The sequence below is a fragment of the Salmo salar genome, chromosome ssa04, assembly GCF_905237065.1.
Source record: "Salmo salar chromosome ssa04, Ssal_v3.1, whole genome shotgun sequence".
In the NCBI taxonomy this organism is placed as follows: domain Eukaryota; kingdom Metazoa; phylum Chordata; class Actinopteri; order Salmoniformes; family Salmonidae; genus Salmo; species Salmo salar.
The window spans coordinates 56,249,086-56,266,895 of record NC_059445.1 but is presented as its reverse complement, the minus strand read 5'-3'; the positions used below and the strand labels follow the sequence as shown (position 1 = coordinate 56,266,895).

Here is a 17,810-nt window from a genome sequence, read left to right as displayed (position 1 = left end):
AAATGATCTCATCCCTTCTTCCCTCCCTCCCTTCATTGTTTAGTGCTCCCTCCTTTTTGTGAATTTGTCTGAGAGTACGTCTGTGAAAGAGATTGTGTGTGTGTGTGTGTGTGTGTGTGTGTGTGTGTGTGTGTGTGTGTGTGTGTGTGTGTGTGTGTGTGTGTGTCTGCCACAGATAGTTGAGAGGGAAGCAGGCAGGGTTGTGATAAACACACTGGCTGGGTAGTACTAGGGGGATCTCCATCCAGGAGCGGGCTCCATGCCTTAGTGATGAAGTCATTGGGAAAGAGCCTGATTCAGCGGGACCAGATCAGACTGACACAGTGAGACATGGAGTCACACATACATTTTTTGCACCGTATTTTTCACCGTAACTCAACTAACTTTTTCTACACTCTTCACAAATCATTATCAGGGATTATTGCTTGCCTACATGGGCCATTATTACATGCAGGCATGTGCACATATAGAGTCCTAGGTGTGCTGGAGCACCTGCCCTTTTGATTGGTGGTGTTTTTTAAAACAAATTACAAATGTTTTCTCTCTTTTTTCTCTTGTAACTGTAAATGCAACGAATTGTCTATCAAAGGAGATCATCTTGAAAGAAAGTCCCCCGCGACACGCTGGTGCGTTGCTGCATGAAGTACCCACCGGCGCCGAGCGGAGAAATGAATACCGCCAGTAGAAGGTTACTTTGGAGTTGTTAGCGTTTGTTATCTCATGGTCAGGCACAGAGGTGAAGTGGCCAACTGCAGTAAAGAATAGCTTGTTCTGACAGCATAGCCTAGCTAACTAGCTGATTCATCTAGTCTAGTAGTGGTTGTAGCAGAGATACTTAACTAACTCCCTTTCATCTCTGGTTCTCCCTGGCTTAGCCTACAATGTGTAGGTGTGTGTTTTTGTAGAAAATGAAGGCCTATGTAAAACACATCTTGGACAATTTGGCTAGAGGAGCAGTAGAAAAGTAGGAGCACTGCCCTGATTATATATGCCATTATTACCAGATAACAACAATTCTACAGTTTGTGTTACATCTTGAACAAACTGTACATTGAAATATTATAATTGTAAAATTAGATGGAAACCTTTTAGATGAGTGGTTTAATCATAGATATTCATAGTTGTGACAAAGACTTCCAGGTTTCATTGTCTCAGATCAGACAGACACAATGCCATTAACACCAAGCCTGAGTTTCTGGCTGTATCTGGTTGTACTGGCAGAAGTGTTATGTTTGATGTGAACTTGGGCCCTGACGGTGTTGTGTTGAGTAACACTAACGGTTGCCTAAGCTCTTTGTTGTGATGTTGTAACCAGTTGGACCTGGCCAGGGGTTAGCTAGCTGTGCTCACTGTCATGTGAGAATTGTTCTCTTTTGCTGTCATGTCCTGCCCCTGGGCTGGGTGTGTGTGTGTGGGTATTTATGATTGTGCCACTAGTTTTCATGTGTATATTGTGGCTGCTTGTGGTCGTGTGTGTGTGTATGTGAGAGAGAAAGAGAAAGTGTGTGTGTGTGTGTGTGTGTGTGTGTGTGTGTGTGTGTGTGTGTGTGTGTGTGTGTGTGTGTGTGTGTGTGTGTGTGTGTGTGTGTGTGTGTGTGTGTGTGTGTGTGTGTCAGGCAGCTTCACAAGGGGCCAGGGGTCATAGGTTACCTCTGAATCATGTTCTGTAGAATTTGGTCTCAAGGAAATGAACGGACCAAAAGAAATGGGAATATAATATACGCGACAGAAGGAAATAGCTCATAAAAAAATGGCCCGTTGTTGACGGTCACAAATGAACTCTTTAATGTTTTGTCCTCTATGTAGGAGGAGGATGTATTGGTGGTGGTTTCGTTAAGGAAGCAAGTCTCCTTATGAGATGTTAAGAACATGGCTCAGCACCTGAACATTCTACACCTCCCTGGTTATTTATCAATAAGTAGATTTTTCCTCCTTGATGTGACTTGGCCATGAGTGGGTAGGCAAATAGACCTTCAAGGGCCAGACAGGGGCGAAATGAAACCATGGTTATCTGATTTGGCACTGCTCGTTTCTTACATATCATGATGCATTAGGTACTAGTAATTTCCATTCTTCTAAGTATGGCCTAGGCCCTATCTCTTACCTGTCAGCATGTGGATGTCCACAGGTCTCCCCAGTCAATCATGCTGGCAGGGCTTCAGTCACAGCCTCTCGTCTCCGTCATCATTAGACAGAACACTGTCAATTTGACCATTTGACCGTCAGCGTATGGAGTGTGTGTGTGTGTATATGTCTGTCACTGTGTGTGCATGCATGTTTGCTTCAGTTGTTGTATGTTTCAGTGTGTGTGTGTCAGTGTGTGTGTCAGTGTGTGTGATGATACCTATACCTCCCATAGATCTGTCAGTCCTCAGTTCCCACCACTGACCTGAGACGTGAGCTCACAGGGTGAGGAGAAATAAGACTCATCATCTGCTTGATAAGGTCGTCCCTGCATGAATCTATGCATCACTTCATTTAAATGGATCAGTACAGGCTTCATAAAGTTAACAAGAGAGTTAGTACACCCAAATGTGGCACAGCAGCTGATCTAGTATATCAATGTAAAAAGTAAGTGTCCACTGATAGTTTGCTGCAAAAGTGATCTGTTAGGTCAGTGATGCATTGCAAGTGTTAAAGTCACCCCCTGTGTCCTACCTGTAGCCTTCCCTGTAGCTCAGTTGGTAGAGCATGGTGTTTGCAACACCAGGGTTGTGGGTTCGTTTCCCACGGGGGGCCAGCACAGAAAATAAAATGTATGAAATGTATGCATTCACTACTGTAAGTCGCTCTGGATAAGAGCGTCTGCTAAATGACTAAAATGTAAATGTAAATGTACCTGGCATCATCAAATAGCTGCTGCTCCCACGTTATGTCCAGATAGTTTTTTTTAGCGTGGGCTCTGTAGTCCAAACATACCACCTCTTCTGGTCAATGACGCCATATATTTGTCCTCAATGTTGCATATTGATTAAATCTAACCTTAAATCTAACCAAAACAACATTGATTTATTTATCTTAGCTCTGAAGGCTTTTGATAACTTTTATCGCATATAATTGGGCTTTATTATGCATTTGTAGATTATTGTAGGACTTTATATGTAGCTTCAGTTTTAATATTTTTGTCAGATGTATTTATGTAGGCTCTGGTATATTGTGAGTCACTGAATGAAGACCCATCTGATCTAGTGCATGTTTGAGTTTTCTTAATTCATTAATAGTTAAAATTATCAAAATTTTTTTACTCCACATTTGAATCTTTTTGTCTCCCGTCGGAAACATTGCAATGTTTTCTCTCCCGTTGGATTGCATAATATTACTGCAATTTGGACTCCCTTGTTATGGTTTATTGAAAATAGAATTATCTCATTCAATGTGAAAAATGACATTTAGAATTAAATGTAGCATTTGTTCCACAATAGTTAAATCAGTAGCATCTCTTCACCAACATGCAAAAACAAACTGATTTTAGAAATTGCTGAATATTTCATACACTGGTGTGTAAAAATATATTTTATAGGGATTTTATAGAAACAAAATGTTCAGAAAAATATTATTTTGCAAAAGTTCCAGATACTGTATCACAAAATCACAAAGATGGAGTCCTGAAGTACCAAAATCATGTTTTTGACCATTGGCTTTAGAGTTTCTGAAGGTAGAAGGCAGTCAAGAAATAGACTACTATTGATTGTAGAATTTGTGGTTGATTTTATACTTTGCTTAGGTTAATTTCCTTAGTTATTTGTATTAGATTCATGCTTTTAATAGATTTAGGATTATAGAGTAAATGCATGACGTGATTCAAATCTATCATTTAAATGTGTGATATGTTTTTGTTCCGTTGCTGATACTTATGTCTGCTTGTTGTTCATTTAGAGAGACATTTTATTTTGAAATCGAGTGGCGTTATTTTAGCTAGAATCTATATGGATCAATTGTGACTGATTACAAGAACTAGATAATATTCCTCTTTAATAGGGAAATCCTTTTTTCTATTTGATTGTTAGGCTAATTCTAAAAGTGTCAATTTGGTTTTCTAGGTTTTTCTTGTTTGCATTGAATTATAATTATTCTCCACCCACCCACCCTATAACACCCACACTGTTGCTCTATAGTAAATATCTTTATGTTATAGTATTGTAAACCACATGATTTCAACAAACATGGTGGTTACAAGGTTTGTTCAGTAGCTGTTAAGCAAATACCAGGAATGTATTGTTTACTGAATAGCACTATTTTATTAGCCTTTTACTGAAATACGGCTACTGCCACATTCTCCCTCTTATGATTAAAGAGCCAGCAAACTCAGGGTGTGGTTACAAAAATAATGGAAGAGAAAACATTTAATTTAAAAACTAGCAGAGAGTAAATCGACTACAATAATGAGCAATCACATTTTTCATTTTTTTTTATCACAGATATTTGAATGCTTACCTTCAGAAATGCTATATTTTCCAGATTCCACATACTCACATTGTCTGAATGTAACATTTACAATTCCCCTTGAACAAAAATACATTACAATCACTGTCTGTGCCTCTTACAAAAATATAGCACAATATATGGTTTTAAAGATACTTACAGGTATATAATCCAACACAAGTCCAGAAGGTTCACAAAGCATTGGTCTGTAGAATGTTCTAGAAAGTTTGTGATAGTTCCAAAAGCTCAAAACAGGTAATGTTAGGTACATAAAGACACACAGATACAGCCCTGAGGTATTAAAGCATATTGGTGACTGTTAGGTTTGAGTTTGTGTCAACTTGTTAAGTTTTGGTGTCAGGCTCATGACTCAGTGTTGCTCATCGTACAGGACATGAATTGAGCCCGCCATTTCTCAAACCCTGACTTGCTCTCTTTGTTCTTGTCAGTTTGTGTTTGTCAGTCAGAAACTGAATATCTGATCTGATTTTGAATGTATTTATTTGTCTTAGAGTTAAGTTATTACCAGAATTATTGTACTATTTGGCATTTAGGAAGCGGTTTGGTTTATATGTGTGTGAAAAGTGCTGTAGAATGTGTAGGATGAATGGTGGAGGGGATGAATCTTTAATCCACTCATCTTCCTCTGGATCTTATTTTGTGCATTCTCTATTGGGTCAGGTGAGCATGATCCATCTCTAGAATTTTCTTTGTCACTTACAGTCTTTTTATTCTGTCCATTCATGACAAGGATATCCGTAACTCTGTGTTTGGTTAATGATTAAAATAAACTTAACTGTTGTAAACTCATGCAAATTAAAATGCTTTCTGTGACAACAGGCTGAGACAACTCTTGTTTTCTCACACAATGAGAGGGATGATGTGTGTGTGTGTGTGTGGGGGGGGGGAGTGCGTAAATTAAAGAGTTTGTAAGAGAAATGTATCGGTCCTATAAAGTAAACAGTGTATGCCTTTGTGAACATACGGTTTGCACTTTGAGTTGTGTCTTGGAACATGCCATCCCCACACCACCGTTACAGATGTATCATTTTCACCTTTATAGTCAGGAGTTGGAATGCTTTTAACAATGTTGGTAATGGGTTATAATTGACAAAGTTGTGCCACTAAAGAGTGTAAGGTCTTTAGTATGTATTTGTTTAGTGATTAATCACTAACTCCTGACTAGGGATGGGCCATTCTCTGTTCCAGAGCATTTCTCTCTCTCTCTCTCTCTCTCTCTCTCTCTCTCTCTCTCTCTCTCTCCCTCTCTGCCGCTCTCTCTCTGTCTGTTCCTCTTCCTTTCTTCTTTGTGTGTGTGTGTGTGTGTGTGTGTGTGTGTGTGTGTGTGTGTGTGTGTGTGTGTGTGTGTGTGTGTGTGTGTGTGTGTGTGTGTGTGTGTGTGTGTGTGTGTGTGTGTGTGTGTGTGTGTGTGTGTGTGTGTGTGTGTGTGTGTGTGAGAGAGAGAGGTGGGGGGTGGTAGTGTGCTTGTAGTTGGTGGCTGAATCTTGTAAAGGGTTTTCCTAATATGGGCTGTCTTACAGCAGCCTCCTCATCCTATGGCTGCTAGAGGGCAGGGCCTTCCCCCTCTCTCAGCCAGTGATGACACAGGCACGACTCACTTCCTCATTAATTGGCTGAAACCAGTTCTTACAGGAACCGCTGGTGATAAATGTGAGAGTTCTGAGAAGTCATTCATTTCTCCCCGCTCGCTGCAGCAGAGAGGAGAGGAGCACTGCAGGGGAGTTGAACGGGTTTGCGGATGTGTGCGTGTATGTGTGCCAGAGTGTGTGTGCGGTTGCCGGAGCCGGAGTGTGTGTGTGTGTGTGTGTGTGTGTGTCTGTGGACTTAGAGGACAAGCCAACTTTTTCCCTTTTCTTTTTATTCTCTCTCTTTTTGATCTAAAACAAGCTGAAGTGTTAGGATATGTAGCTCTCAGTACATCCTGTACTTTTTCACGGTACATTTTTTTTTGGTCTGTTCTGAATTCCTGTCTGTGGGGATGAGCTGTTTGAATGCACAGTCTCTCTCGCTGTCTGTGTGGAAGAGGGAAGCAGGGCGAGCGGAAGGGAGCAGGAAGGCAGGACAGCATGTCTCCCTTTGTTGCTGCCCTTGGCTTGGTGGTGAGTAACAATGATGTGACGTGTTCTGTGTTCCCCTCCTCCCTCCCCTCTGTCTCTCTCCTTGCCTCCATCCCACCCACCCCCCCCTCCTTCCCTCCCCTTCTTTTTTTCCTCTATCTGTTGGCTGTGTGGCAGTGGTGTCCCAGTGCTGGGCTCCTCTCTACAGATGCCCTTTAGGGAGTACTTGCAGGCCCAGAGAGCCAAGATGCACCACCACGCGGGAGAGGGGACCTCAGCCGTAAGTACCTCATCCAGGGGCCCATCCTCTACTATACTCTACTGCCTTCCTCTATTCACTACCACCCTCATGGAGAGGCCCTCTCTCTAAAGAATGTTTCCCTCACTTTCTTTCTCTCATTCTCTTAGACTCCCTCCACTTTTCTTTATCTTCTCTCTATCTCTCTCTCTTTCAGTAATTTACTTTTTTTATTATTCGCTTTCCTTTCAATCTCATTTTCTTCTCTCTTTTTCACTTTTATTTAATATTTCAATTTCTCAGATTTGTAATCCTCCCATCTCTCCCTGACTCTTTCTATTACAGTAGCGGGATGAATATATACAGTGGAGATGATACTGTAGTCCAGCAGTAGCAATGTAATAGTACTGTACCTCTCAGGGCCTCTGGGCAGCATTTAGAGTGACAGGGAGAGGGTTCATTGGGTGCATGGTGGGCTGGGCAGGCTGAAGGGAGGCTAGGAGGGGGCTGGGGCTAAGGGAGAGGGGGCCAGTGTAGGGTCTGGCTATAGCACTATTAGCAGTGTAGCACTATTAGCACTTAACAGTGTTAGCAGTAGGTGTGCTGAGTCATGCTTAGTCTGAGTGGATGGGAGTGTGTGAGTGTTCAGTCACTCCTCCTTGTCACAGAGTGCCCCACCTGAACCCACTGCTAGTGATGACTGGGGGGCGGGTGGGGCCCCCGTGCCCTGCCATTGACAATCCATTAAAAAAAAGCTGTCTGGAACAAAAAGAGCCAGTTGTAGCTGGAGCCGTATCTCTTTGAAAGCTTTTAAAAAATGTCTCTCCCTCCCTTTTTCTCGCTCTGTATCCCTCTCCCGCTCCTTCTCCCTCTCTCTCTCTTTCTCTCTCCCACTCCCTCTCTCTCGAAATGATTCATTGAAGACATTTTTCTTTTTTTCCCCCTCATCCGATGTGCGAGCTAGTGAGAGAGAGAGAGAAAAGGAAAGGAGAGACTTTGAGTTGCACAACGAGAGATTAAGGCTGTTTCTAGAACAATGTTCCATTTTTCTTGTAACTTGAACCTCCTGCAGTTACAGGAGAAAAGCGAGGCAATTTAACTTTGGGGAAACGGAGGCTGCCAGTTGGGGTCACCGGGGGCAAGGGAGGAGGTTTGGCGGGTTTGCTTTTTACTACCACTGATCTCTCTCTGTCCTGCACATGGATGGATGTGGGAGCAGATCTCATCCCACTCAGTTTAGCATCAGAGACTGTAGATGCTAGGGACTACGTGGGGAAGGCTGACTCCATAGTGACCAGGCTCTTGCCCTTCTGTTTCTGTTCCGTTTCTTGCAGGAGGAAAACTGGCTGTCGTGGGGCTTTGAGAAGGTGATCGTGGTCATGGTTTGTTTCTTTGTCTGCTCCATCGTCAACTCCATGGCCCAGAGCTATGCCAAGCGCCAGCAGCAGCAGAAGTACTCTGAGGGGAAAACCAAGTGAAGGCAACACTGAGAAGCGAGAAGAGCAGATAGCCTAGCACACATTCTGGGCTCTCGGTCAAAAAACCCTCAGCACAAACTTGCTGTATCCTCCTCTTTTTTCTCTGTCTCCAATAATCTCCAATGAGACACAAACCGCCATAATCCGAAGTATGGGCGTTCATGTTATCGATCGATGGATATCCATCCGTATGAAGTAACCGTTTTCTTTGTTTCTGTAGTGATACTGAAGGTTATCCGTTTACATGGAACTTGGACTTAATTTATTTGCTTACCAGGATTTTTTGATAGAGATGAGGGCCCATAGTTTTTTGCTTCCTCAGTGGTTGTTCACTATAAGGTAGGTGCTTGGCCATGTGGTGTGGTGTTGTATGGATAGGACATCCATTTCATTGAGCAGCTCTACAGTGACTGTGTGTGGGTGGGTCAGCAGCTACTGGCACTGATTCTCCTCTGCGAGGCCTTACGTACTCTTTGGTCCAGCTTCCACGACTAGAACTGATAGTCTTATCATAGAGCCTGTTTATTTAAATGATTATGTTTGGCTTGGATCGGTTTTGTTTTACTTAAATGATTTGGTGAGTGCACTGTAATGCAGGGACTGATGTTATATATTATTTAAGTTGTGTAAGGCCTAGTCTGTTTTTTCCCAGTTAATTTATTAGGATTTGTGGGGGGTTTTTGTGGGTTTTTTTCAACTGAAATGGGATAGACAACGAATGTACATGGACTGCACATCTTGTAAATATAGCTATGATAATATATGATTTTCATAACTTCACTTCTACAAATCTGCTGTAGATAGTTCTGAATAAATCAAAACAGGGAGTTAAATCACTTGATTTTTATCTGTACCTATACTACTATTGATGTCATTTCTATACTGTAAAGTTCCACAGAGTGAGCACCTTTGGATCAGACTTCATAAATTGTCCATGAATCATTCTGCTGGTCCCTTTGTCTGGAGTTATTTTCTACTTCCAATAAGAGTCAGACCTGGGGCTGCTCAACCAACCAGATACACTGATGGATTGAATCAGATCTGTGTTTGTGCCACTTCTGTAACTCTCTTCCTTATAGAGCCTTTCATTCGGATCACAAGCTGTGTTTGGTGGTATCTGTTTACTTTATATGATCTTTTAGGGGTTGTGCCTGGTTTGAAGCTTGTGGTAAGTGATTCCTTTGTCTTCAGTGCCTGGCTGTGGAGGGAGTTTCAGACAGTGTGTGTGTTAATGCAGTAGACTCCTCTGCACTCTCTCAACTCCCATGTAAAGCTCATGTTCACAATTCCTCTGGGAGGAAGGGCAGCACTTAAAATGATGTTATGTCATCAATATGTAACTTTTTTTTCTGTCTTATGCTTGTTGGATAACGTCAGCTGGCTTGTGATCCAAGATTCCTATTTTTCGTAATTGCTTGTGAATTATTTTTGTATTTTTTTTGTACTGTTGCCCTGGTATGTTGGTTTGGGAGCTCCGGGCAGACAGGCAGGAAAGGGGGGGAGCGAGCGGAGAGAAAAAGAGAGCGAGCGCAGTGAAAAGGGTCTGTGGCGTTACCTCCAGTGAACCCTCCTATGAACTCGCTGCACTGCCCCAATGACGGAGCCAGGAGACGAATCAGTCGAGTAGATTCAAAACAGAGAGGCACTGTTGAACGCACAGAGCCTCAGCCTCCCTCCAGTCTGCTGCAGCTCTGCTAATCACCCCATTCAAATACAGCCTCTCTCTCTCAGGGTAAGTAATGGAAGGATTTTTTTCCTTCCTCTTTCCTCATGTTACGTGTGTGTTTGTGTCTCAGGCATGTCCGTCACTCTCTCGGCCTGTCAGATAGCTTATCAGACTGGTGTTGGCTGTTACATTGCAAGGCGACAACAGTCTGTAGGCTGTCTGACATTTCGGGCTCTTTCATCTGACCAGCATCCTGTTTTCTCTTTGTCCGTCTGTGGTTGTTGTCATTGTTGAAGCATCGGTTCCCATTTTGAGCTGTGTGGTCTGATGTTATTGTTCCTTTGTTGTAAAATATTTTAGACATAAGTTTGGTTTATTCGCTCTTTTATTGATGTGTTCTTTGTTGACTTCTTTTAAAGTGGTTATATATGTATATCTGTTTGTAAATGAAAATGTATTGCCGTTAATTTGTCCAATCGGTGTGTGTATGTGTGCATGTATCATTGCCTATCTGTTAAAAGGGCTTGTGTGTGTTTCTGGAGTTTGTCTCAATCCCCTTGAATTTCCAGAGAATCAGGAAAGCACACACCTTATTGCAACACTCCATTGTGACAGCCAGCCAGTATTTGCTATGCTACACACAGTCCTCACCTCAGATAGTTCCTCCTTCCACTTTACACTTCTCTTTTCTCTCACACACTTCTTTCCATTTTCCACTATTGCTCAATAGCTGATTTTTTTTGTCTAACGTTGCATTTTATTAGTACAGCTATTTTCTTGTTTTTGCTTCAGGGTTTGTATTAAGAAAAAGCTGAAATCATGGCTTGACCAGTACATGTTCTTTCTGTGGTCATAAATTTGCTGAGCCAAGATGACTTGCCTTTTGAGAAATGACTTATGTTTTCCTTGGCAGTTTTAGAACATCCTGTTCCATAAGGGAGCCCCATTTTTGCGTGTGTGTGTCTTTCTCTGTGTGTTTACGTTTCTATGTGTAAATGTCTGTAATGGTGGGTGTCTGTACTTTGGAATTATTTTCGATGTATGTATGCATGTCCTGTTTTATCTGTTTTCTCTTTAAATAAAGTGGACTGAAATAAAGTCACTGGGTTTTGTTCAGTATGTTTTAATCATGTGATATGCCGTGACTGTGGCCACACAACCCATTAGTACTGGCCCTAGAGTTCCTCAGAGACACTCACATATCAGCCTTGGGGAGGGACAGGGAGTATATTGACTTCTCTCTCACATTTCATCTACTTCTGTTTCAGATTCAATGGTTATCACGTTACAGACCGGCTCTTTTCCTTAAACATTTACATCATATCACTTTCAGATTGCAAATCATGTCAGCGCTGTGAGGTTACAGTAACAAATGTGATTGATTATGGTTAATGAAAAATGACTATTCCAAATCAAAAACATTTTTATTTACATTTACATCTACATTTAAGTCATTTAGCAGACGCTCTTATCCAGAGCGACTTACAAAATGGTGCATTCACCTTATGATATCCAGTGGAACAACCACTTTACAATAGTGCATCTAAATCTTTTAAGGGGGGGGGGTTAGAAGGATTACTTTATCCTATCCTAGGTATTCCTTAAAGAGGTGGGGTTTCAGGTGTCTCCGGAAGGTGGTGATTGACTCCGCTGTCCTGGCGTCGTGAGGGAGATTGTTCCACCATTGGGGTGCCAGAGCAGCGAACAGTTTTGACTGGGCTGAGCGGGAACTGTGCTTCCTCAGAGGTAGGGGGGCCAGCAGGCCAGTGGTGGATGAACGCAGTGCCCTTGTTTGGGTGTAGGGACTGATCAGAGCCTGAAGGTATGGAGGTGCCGTTCCCTTCACAGCTCCGTAGGCAATCACCATGGTCTTGTAGCGGATGCGAGCTTCAACTGGAAGCCAGTGGAGAGAGCGGAGGAGCGGGGTGACGTGAGAGAACTTGGGAAGGTTGAACACCAGACGGGCTGCGGCGTTCTGGATGAGTTGTAGGGGTTTAATGGCACAGGCAGGGAGCCCAGCCAACAGCGAGTTGCAGTAATCCAGACGGGAGATGACAAGTGCCTGGATTAGTTATTATATTAGCTAGCTAGCTACACTAACGTACAAATTATTATTATTATTAAATTATTATTAGTTATTATATATATGTTATTTGTCACATGCGCCGAATAAAACAGGTGTAGACCTTACCGTGAAATGCTTACTTACAAGCCCTTATCCAACAATGCAGTTTAAGAAATATTTACTAAATAAACTAAAGTAACAAATGTAAGAAAAAGTAACACAATAAAATAACAATAACGAGGCTATATACCGGGGTACCGGTACCGAGTCAATGTGCAGGGGTACAGGTTAGTCGAGGTCATTTGTAGATGTCGGTAGGGGTAAAGTGACTATGCATAGATAATAAACAGCGAGTAGCAGTAGTGTAAAAACAAAGGGGTGGGGGGGGGGGGGGTTTCAATGTAAAAAGTCCGGGTGGCCATTTGATTAATTGTTCAGCAGTCTTATGGCTTGGGGGTAGAAGATGTTAACCTCTTAGCACACGGTTGCCGCTAGCGAGAGCCTTTTGGACCTAGACTTGGTGCTCCGGTACCGCTTGCCGTGTGGTAGCAGAGAGAACCTTCTATGACTTGGGTGACTGGAGTCTTTGACAATTTTTTGGGCATTCCTCTGACACCGCCTAGTATATAGGTCCTGGATGGCAGGAAGCTTGGCCCCAGTGATGTACTAGGCCGTACGCACTACCCTGTGTAGCGCCTTACGGTCGAATGCCAAGCAGTTGCCATACCAGGCGGTGATGCAACCGGTCAGGATGCTCTCGATGGTGCAGCTGTAGAACTTTCTGAGGATCTGGGGACCCATGCCAAATCTTTTCAGTCTCCTGAGGGGGAAAGGTGTTGTCGTGCCCTCTTCACGACTGTGTTGGTGTGTTTGGACCATGATAGTTAGTTGGTGACGTGAATGGGGACGTTTTCGGCCCTCCATTTCCTGTAGTCCACGATCAGCTCCTTTGTCTTGCTCACTTTGAGGGAGAGGTTGTTGTCATGGCACCACACTGCCAGGTCTCTGACCTCCTCCCTATAGGCTGTCTCATCGTTGTGTCGTCAGCAAACTTAATGATGGTGTTTGAGTCGTGCTTGGCCACGCAGTCGTGGGTGAACAGAGAGTACAGGAGGGGACTAAGCACGCACCTCTGAGGGGCCCCCGTGTTGAGGATCAGCGTGGCAGATGTGTTCTTGCCTACCCTTACCACCTGGGGGCAGCCCGTCAGGAAGTCCAGGATCCAGTTGCAGAGGGAGGTGTTTAGTCCCAGGGTCCTTAGCTTAGTGATGAGCTTTGTGGGCATTATGGTGTTGAACGCGGAGCTGTAGTCAATGAACAGCATTCTCACATAGGTGTTCCTTTTGTCCAGGTAGGAAATGGCAGTGTGATTGAGATTGCATCATCTGTGGATCTGTTGGGGAGATATGAGAATTGGAGTGGGTCTTGGGTTTCCGGGATGATGGTGTTGATGTGAGCCATTACCAGCCTTTGAAAGCACTTCATGGCTACCGAGGTAAGTGCTACAGGGCGGTAGTCATTTAGGCAGGTTACCTTCACTTTCTTGGGCACAGGGACTATGGTGGTCTGCTTGAAACATGTAGTTAATACAGAGTCGGTCAGGGAGAGGTTGAAAATGTCACTGAAGACACTTGCCAGTTGGTCCGCGAATGCTCTGAGTACGCGTCCTGGTAATCCGTCTGGCCCCGCGGCCTTGTGAATATTGACCTGTTTAAAGGTCTTGCTCACATCGGCTATGGAGAGCGTGATCACACAGTTGTCCTGAAGAGCTGGTACTCTCATGCATGTTTCAGTGTTGCTTGCCTCAGTGTTGCTTGCCTCGAAGAGAGCATAAAAGGTATTTAGCTCATCTGGTAGGCGTCACTGGGCAGCTCGTGGCTGGGTTTCCCTTTGTAGTCTGTAATAGCTTGCAAGCCCTGCCACATCCGACGAGCGCCAGAGCCGGTCTAGTAGGATTCAACATTAGTCCTGTATTGACGCTTTGCCTGTTTGATGGTTCGTCTGAGGGCCACATGAAGTGGAAGCATGAGGACGAAATAGGACCACATGTCAAAGTTAGACCATGAGGCACAATGATGAATATCTACTAGGGGAAGAGGCAGATTGAGTCTGAGGGTGCTTCTCTTACGTCTTGTTTGCCCTGTAGTCTACCCATATGCTCAGTACCCCCTTCCTGTGTTAGTTAATCAGATGTCATATGGGTTTTGGAAGCTGAGAACACAGATTGGGGAAATTAGTTGGCACTCATTGGACTGCAAATTGAACCAGGGTTGACCATCTAAATGTTAGTTTGCAACCACTTGCATGATGAGGCAGTAATATTAACAAGTGTTGCTTATTTGCTAAGTCATTTTCAGTGATTTGTATGTAATTGTGGGAAAAAGTGAGAGAGGAAAATCTTCAACTGCTCCATTCTGCACAAACCACATGCATTAATGCAAGTCACCAATCTATGTTTGTCTTCTGAATATGCATATGGTTTCATTTCTGAGTAAGAAACCCCTCAACCCCTCACCTGTTCCAAACGAACCATAGTAAAGTTATTGGGTTCCTCTGAAAACACACACGCCACCCACTGGGCATAAACATCAGTTCAACATCTTGTTTTGATTTACATTTAGTTGAGTTGTCAACTAACGTGAATTCACCTTAAAATCAACCAAACATTTCACCCTGTCATTCGATTTAGGTTAAACGTTAGGTGAAAAAAATACAAAATGTTTTTGGCTTTTTGCAAATCCAATCAGTTTTCCACATTTATTTAACGTCCTCACTCCTCACATTACATTTTTTGGTTTAAATGAGTTTGAAACAATGTTGATTTAACCAGTTTTTGCCCAGTGGGCACTTCCAAACGGTCTATTGTGCCGTTACAGGGTCTTTCTACTAAAATCACACATGCACACAGGCTCACACAATAACCACTTCTGAACAAATGAAACTAAAAATTCATTTCACAGCTATGGCATAAATATTTTCCTTTATTGTGATGTTATAGCCTACAGCAATCTAATTAATCAACTGCTTCGGCATGTTGTTATAACTCAGTAAATCTGAGTGTGTAGTCATAGTGACATTCATGTTAATCGATATGCTGTTTCGGAATGACTGCAGCTGCGTGACTGAAACAGCTTATTGAGAGGTTTTAAAGCCGGTAAACTTGGTGTTACTGATGGTAATTGTAGACCAAAAGTGGTAGATTCCGGCTCCTCTGCACCACACCATTGCCAATATGGCAGAGTGCTTCACCCTTAACCTAACTGGCAATGCCAGCCAGGTGGCAATGCTAGCAGGATACAGAGTGTGTGTGTGTGTTGTGCGTGTACGCGTGCGTGTGTGAACTGTGAATACAGAGGAGAACAGACACACCCTGGTAATCACCAGGCTGGCACAACCTGTTCTGCTCTGTTCCGCTGTACAAATCTCACCAGATTATATTCACTCCAATTCATAATTTGCATAACTGTAATCATGACATTTTTGGTGGTTGTTTTGTCACTGACTAATACATAACAAAAGAGCACCCTTGAATCCTTGTGGTGCATATCCTTTAGAAAGAGCACCATCATGATTTTGTGATGATTCTTTTAGGGAAGAACCCGATAGCATAACCATGTAAATTAATGTGCAACTTGTTCCACCTCCATCTTTTTGAAGCCATTTTGGAAATTCCCTTTCGCAATAACTGTTAAATAAATGTTTTCTCTGTCTTTCAACACGTATCAACACCAGAAAGCCCCCGTTTAAATCTAGAGAGAATGGAGCCAATAGAAGGGTGCCATTTGTTACTGACAGACAAAGCTTTTTTCTATCTGGCATGGTCATCTACAGCAGTGGAGGCTACTGAGGGGAGGACGACTCTGCTGAGGGGAGGACGACTCTGCTGAGGGGAGGACAACTCTGCTGAGGGGAGGACGACTCTTAATAATGGCTGGAAAGGAGCTAATGGAATGGCATCAAACACATGGGTTGATACCATTTATTCTGCTCCAGCCATTACCACGAGCCTGCCCTCTACAATTAAGGTGCCACCAACCTCCTGTGATCTACAGTAATCTCTACAGCATATAAACCCACAGTCTCTCTATGGCCATGAAATACAACCAATATTGTCTATTGATTTGAACACGTTTGTCTGCCTCTTTCTCTCTCATTTCCTCTCTTCCACTAATCCGTTTTATTATTTTTATTCTCACTTCCCCTCACCAACAACCTGGCCAAAGGATGCACATCACTCAGTCATGTCTCAGACCGTTACTCACTGGAACAGACCACTAATGAATCAAACATCCTAACATCCTAATGTGCATGCCAAGGCAGAGAATGTTGTAACTGCAGGGTGTACCCACTATACATGCATGCATACACACACACACACACACACACACACACACACACACACACACACACACACACACACACACACACACACACACACACACACACACACACACACACACACACACACACACACAGCCCCTTAATCTGGGAGCACTAAGTCCCATAGACAAAGTCAACCATCTAAAGAACTCAAGCAAGTCCTCTTCCCCTCTGGCTGAGTGTGTGTGTGTGTGTGTGTGTGTGTGTGTGTGTGTGTGTGTGTGTGTGTGTGTGTGTGTGTGTGTGTTGTGAACAAATACTCCCAGGTATGTCGGTCATCATCACAGGCATGAAGGTGATGCTATATGTGCAACATCTAATCATAATATATTTCACACCTCCTCAACCCAAGGTGACTGTGTACATTTATGTGGGTTATTCTACAACAGGAAGACAAGTTGCACCTGAATCAGGCTAAGAGGCAAACTGTAACACTACCGAATAGGGTTTAGCTATATAAATCTTTGGTAACACCATATGGGCGCCCCCTGTTGACACTTTAAGGTCACTGCAATACTCAAGAGGTCCAAAGAAGGATTCCTTTGTTCTCACTGCCATCTTTTGCTGATAAAGGGAAACCGCACACAAACACTTATTCTGGTTACAGTTTAGGGTGATTACAAAACACAATATGATCAGAATCCCTCAAGTGATAATACAGAAAAAGGCTGTGAACATTTTGCCACAGTGCAATCACACTTGTTGTTTGAAGGAAGATGCCAGTCCATTCATGCCTGTGACTGACTGACTACAGTATCACAATCATGGCTAACTGCTGAGCCATACCACACACATCCCTTTGTGCCTGATGAAGGATTAGATAAGATAAGTAAGAAAATGTAAAATATAAGATGTTCAAAATGGCGATATCTCCTTAAAAAGAAAATTCACAAATATGGGGCATAATGGACATTAAGCTACTATAATAATACCAACGATTGTATGGTAGGTTTACAAACTCTGTGATAATACCAAAGATTTGTATCATTGTTCTATTGTTCTACCAAAGATATTTATAACTAACCCAAGTTAGTTCATCTGTGTTGTTTTCAATGGGAGCAAATGAAGCATAGTGGGCAGAACAAGCAAGGTGGGCAGAGCCAAGCAACAGTTAGCGAGATCCTATTGGAGCGTTCTAGCATGTATTTGCATATTATAAAACGATGGGGTCTAATCCTGAATGCTGGTTGGTTAAAACCGCATTCCAGCAGGTGTCTATTCCACAAGTTACCACCTGCTAAATCTATGACATTAAAATGCCTACTTACTCTGTTCCATCTGACTGCGCAATCCACTGTCTCATCAGCCCAGCCAGGCAATTTATAAACTTGATCTCCACTATAAAAAGCATCCTGACATTATCTCACATTTCTTTTAGACTAACATTTAGTTTTCAACAGCAGATATTTGTATAGACCTTGCTATCTGTCTTGCCGACATTTGCAACATTGTTTAAATGTTCAAAATTCGATCTCCAGCTGTC

General features: G+C 42.9%; 1 protein-coding gene across 3 annotated transcripts in view; it reads left to right on the top strand.

Moving 5' to 3' along the window:
• LOC106603519 (vacuole membrane protein 1) overlaps positions 1-10,980 on the top strand; it is a 110,853-nt gene extending 99,873 nt beyond the window's left edge. For all 3 annotated transcript variants that reach the window (XM_014197320.2, XM_014197321.2, XM_045717121.1), the window contains exons 11-12: positions 6,678-6,780; positions 8,073-10,980. In XM_014197320.2, the coding sequence (XP_014052795.1) occupies positions 6,678-6,780; positions 8,073-8,216 (247 nt within the window). In that variant the 3' untranslated portion in view covers positions 8,217-10,980. The remainder of the gene's footprint in view (positions 1-6,677; positions 6,781-8,072) is intronic.
• The last annotated feature ends 6,830 nt before the right edge of the window (positions 10,981-17,810 follow it).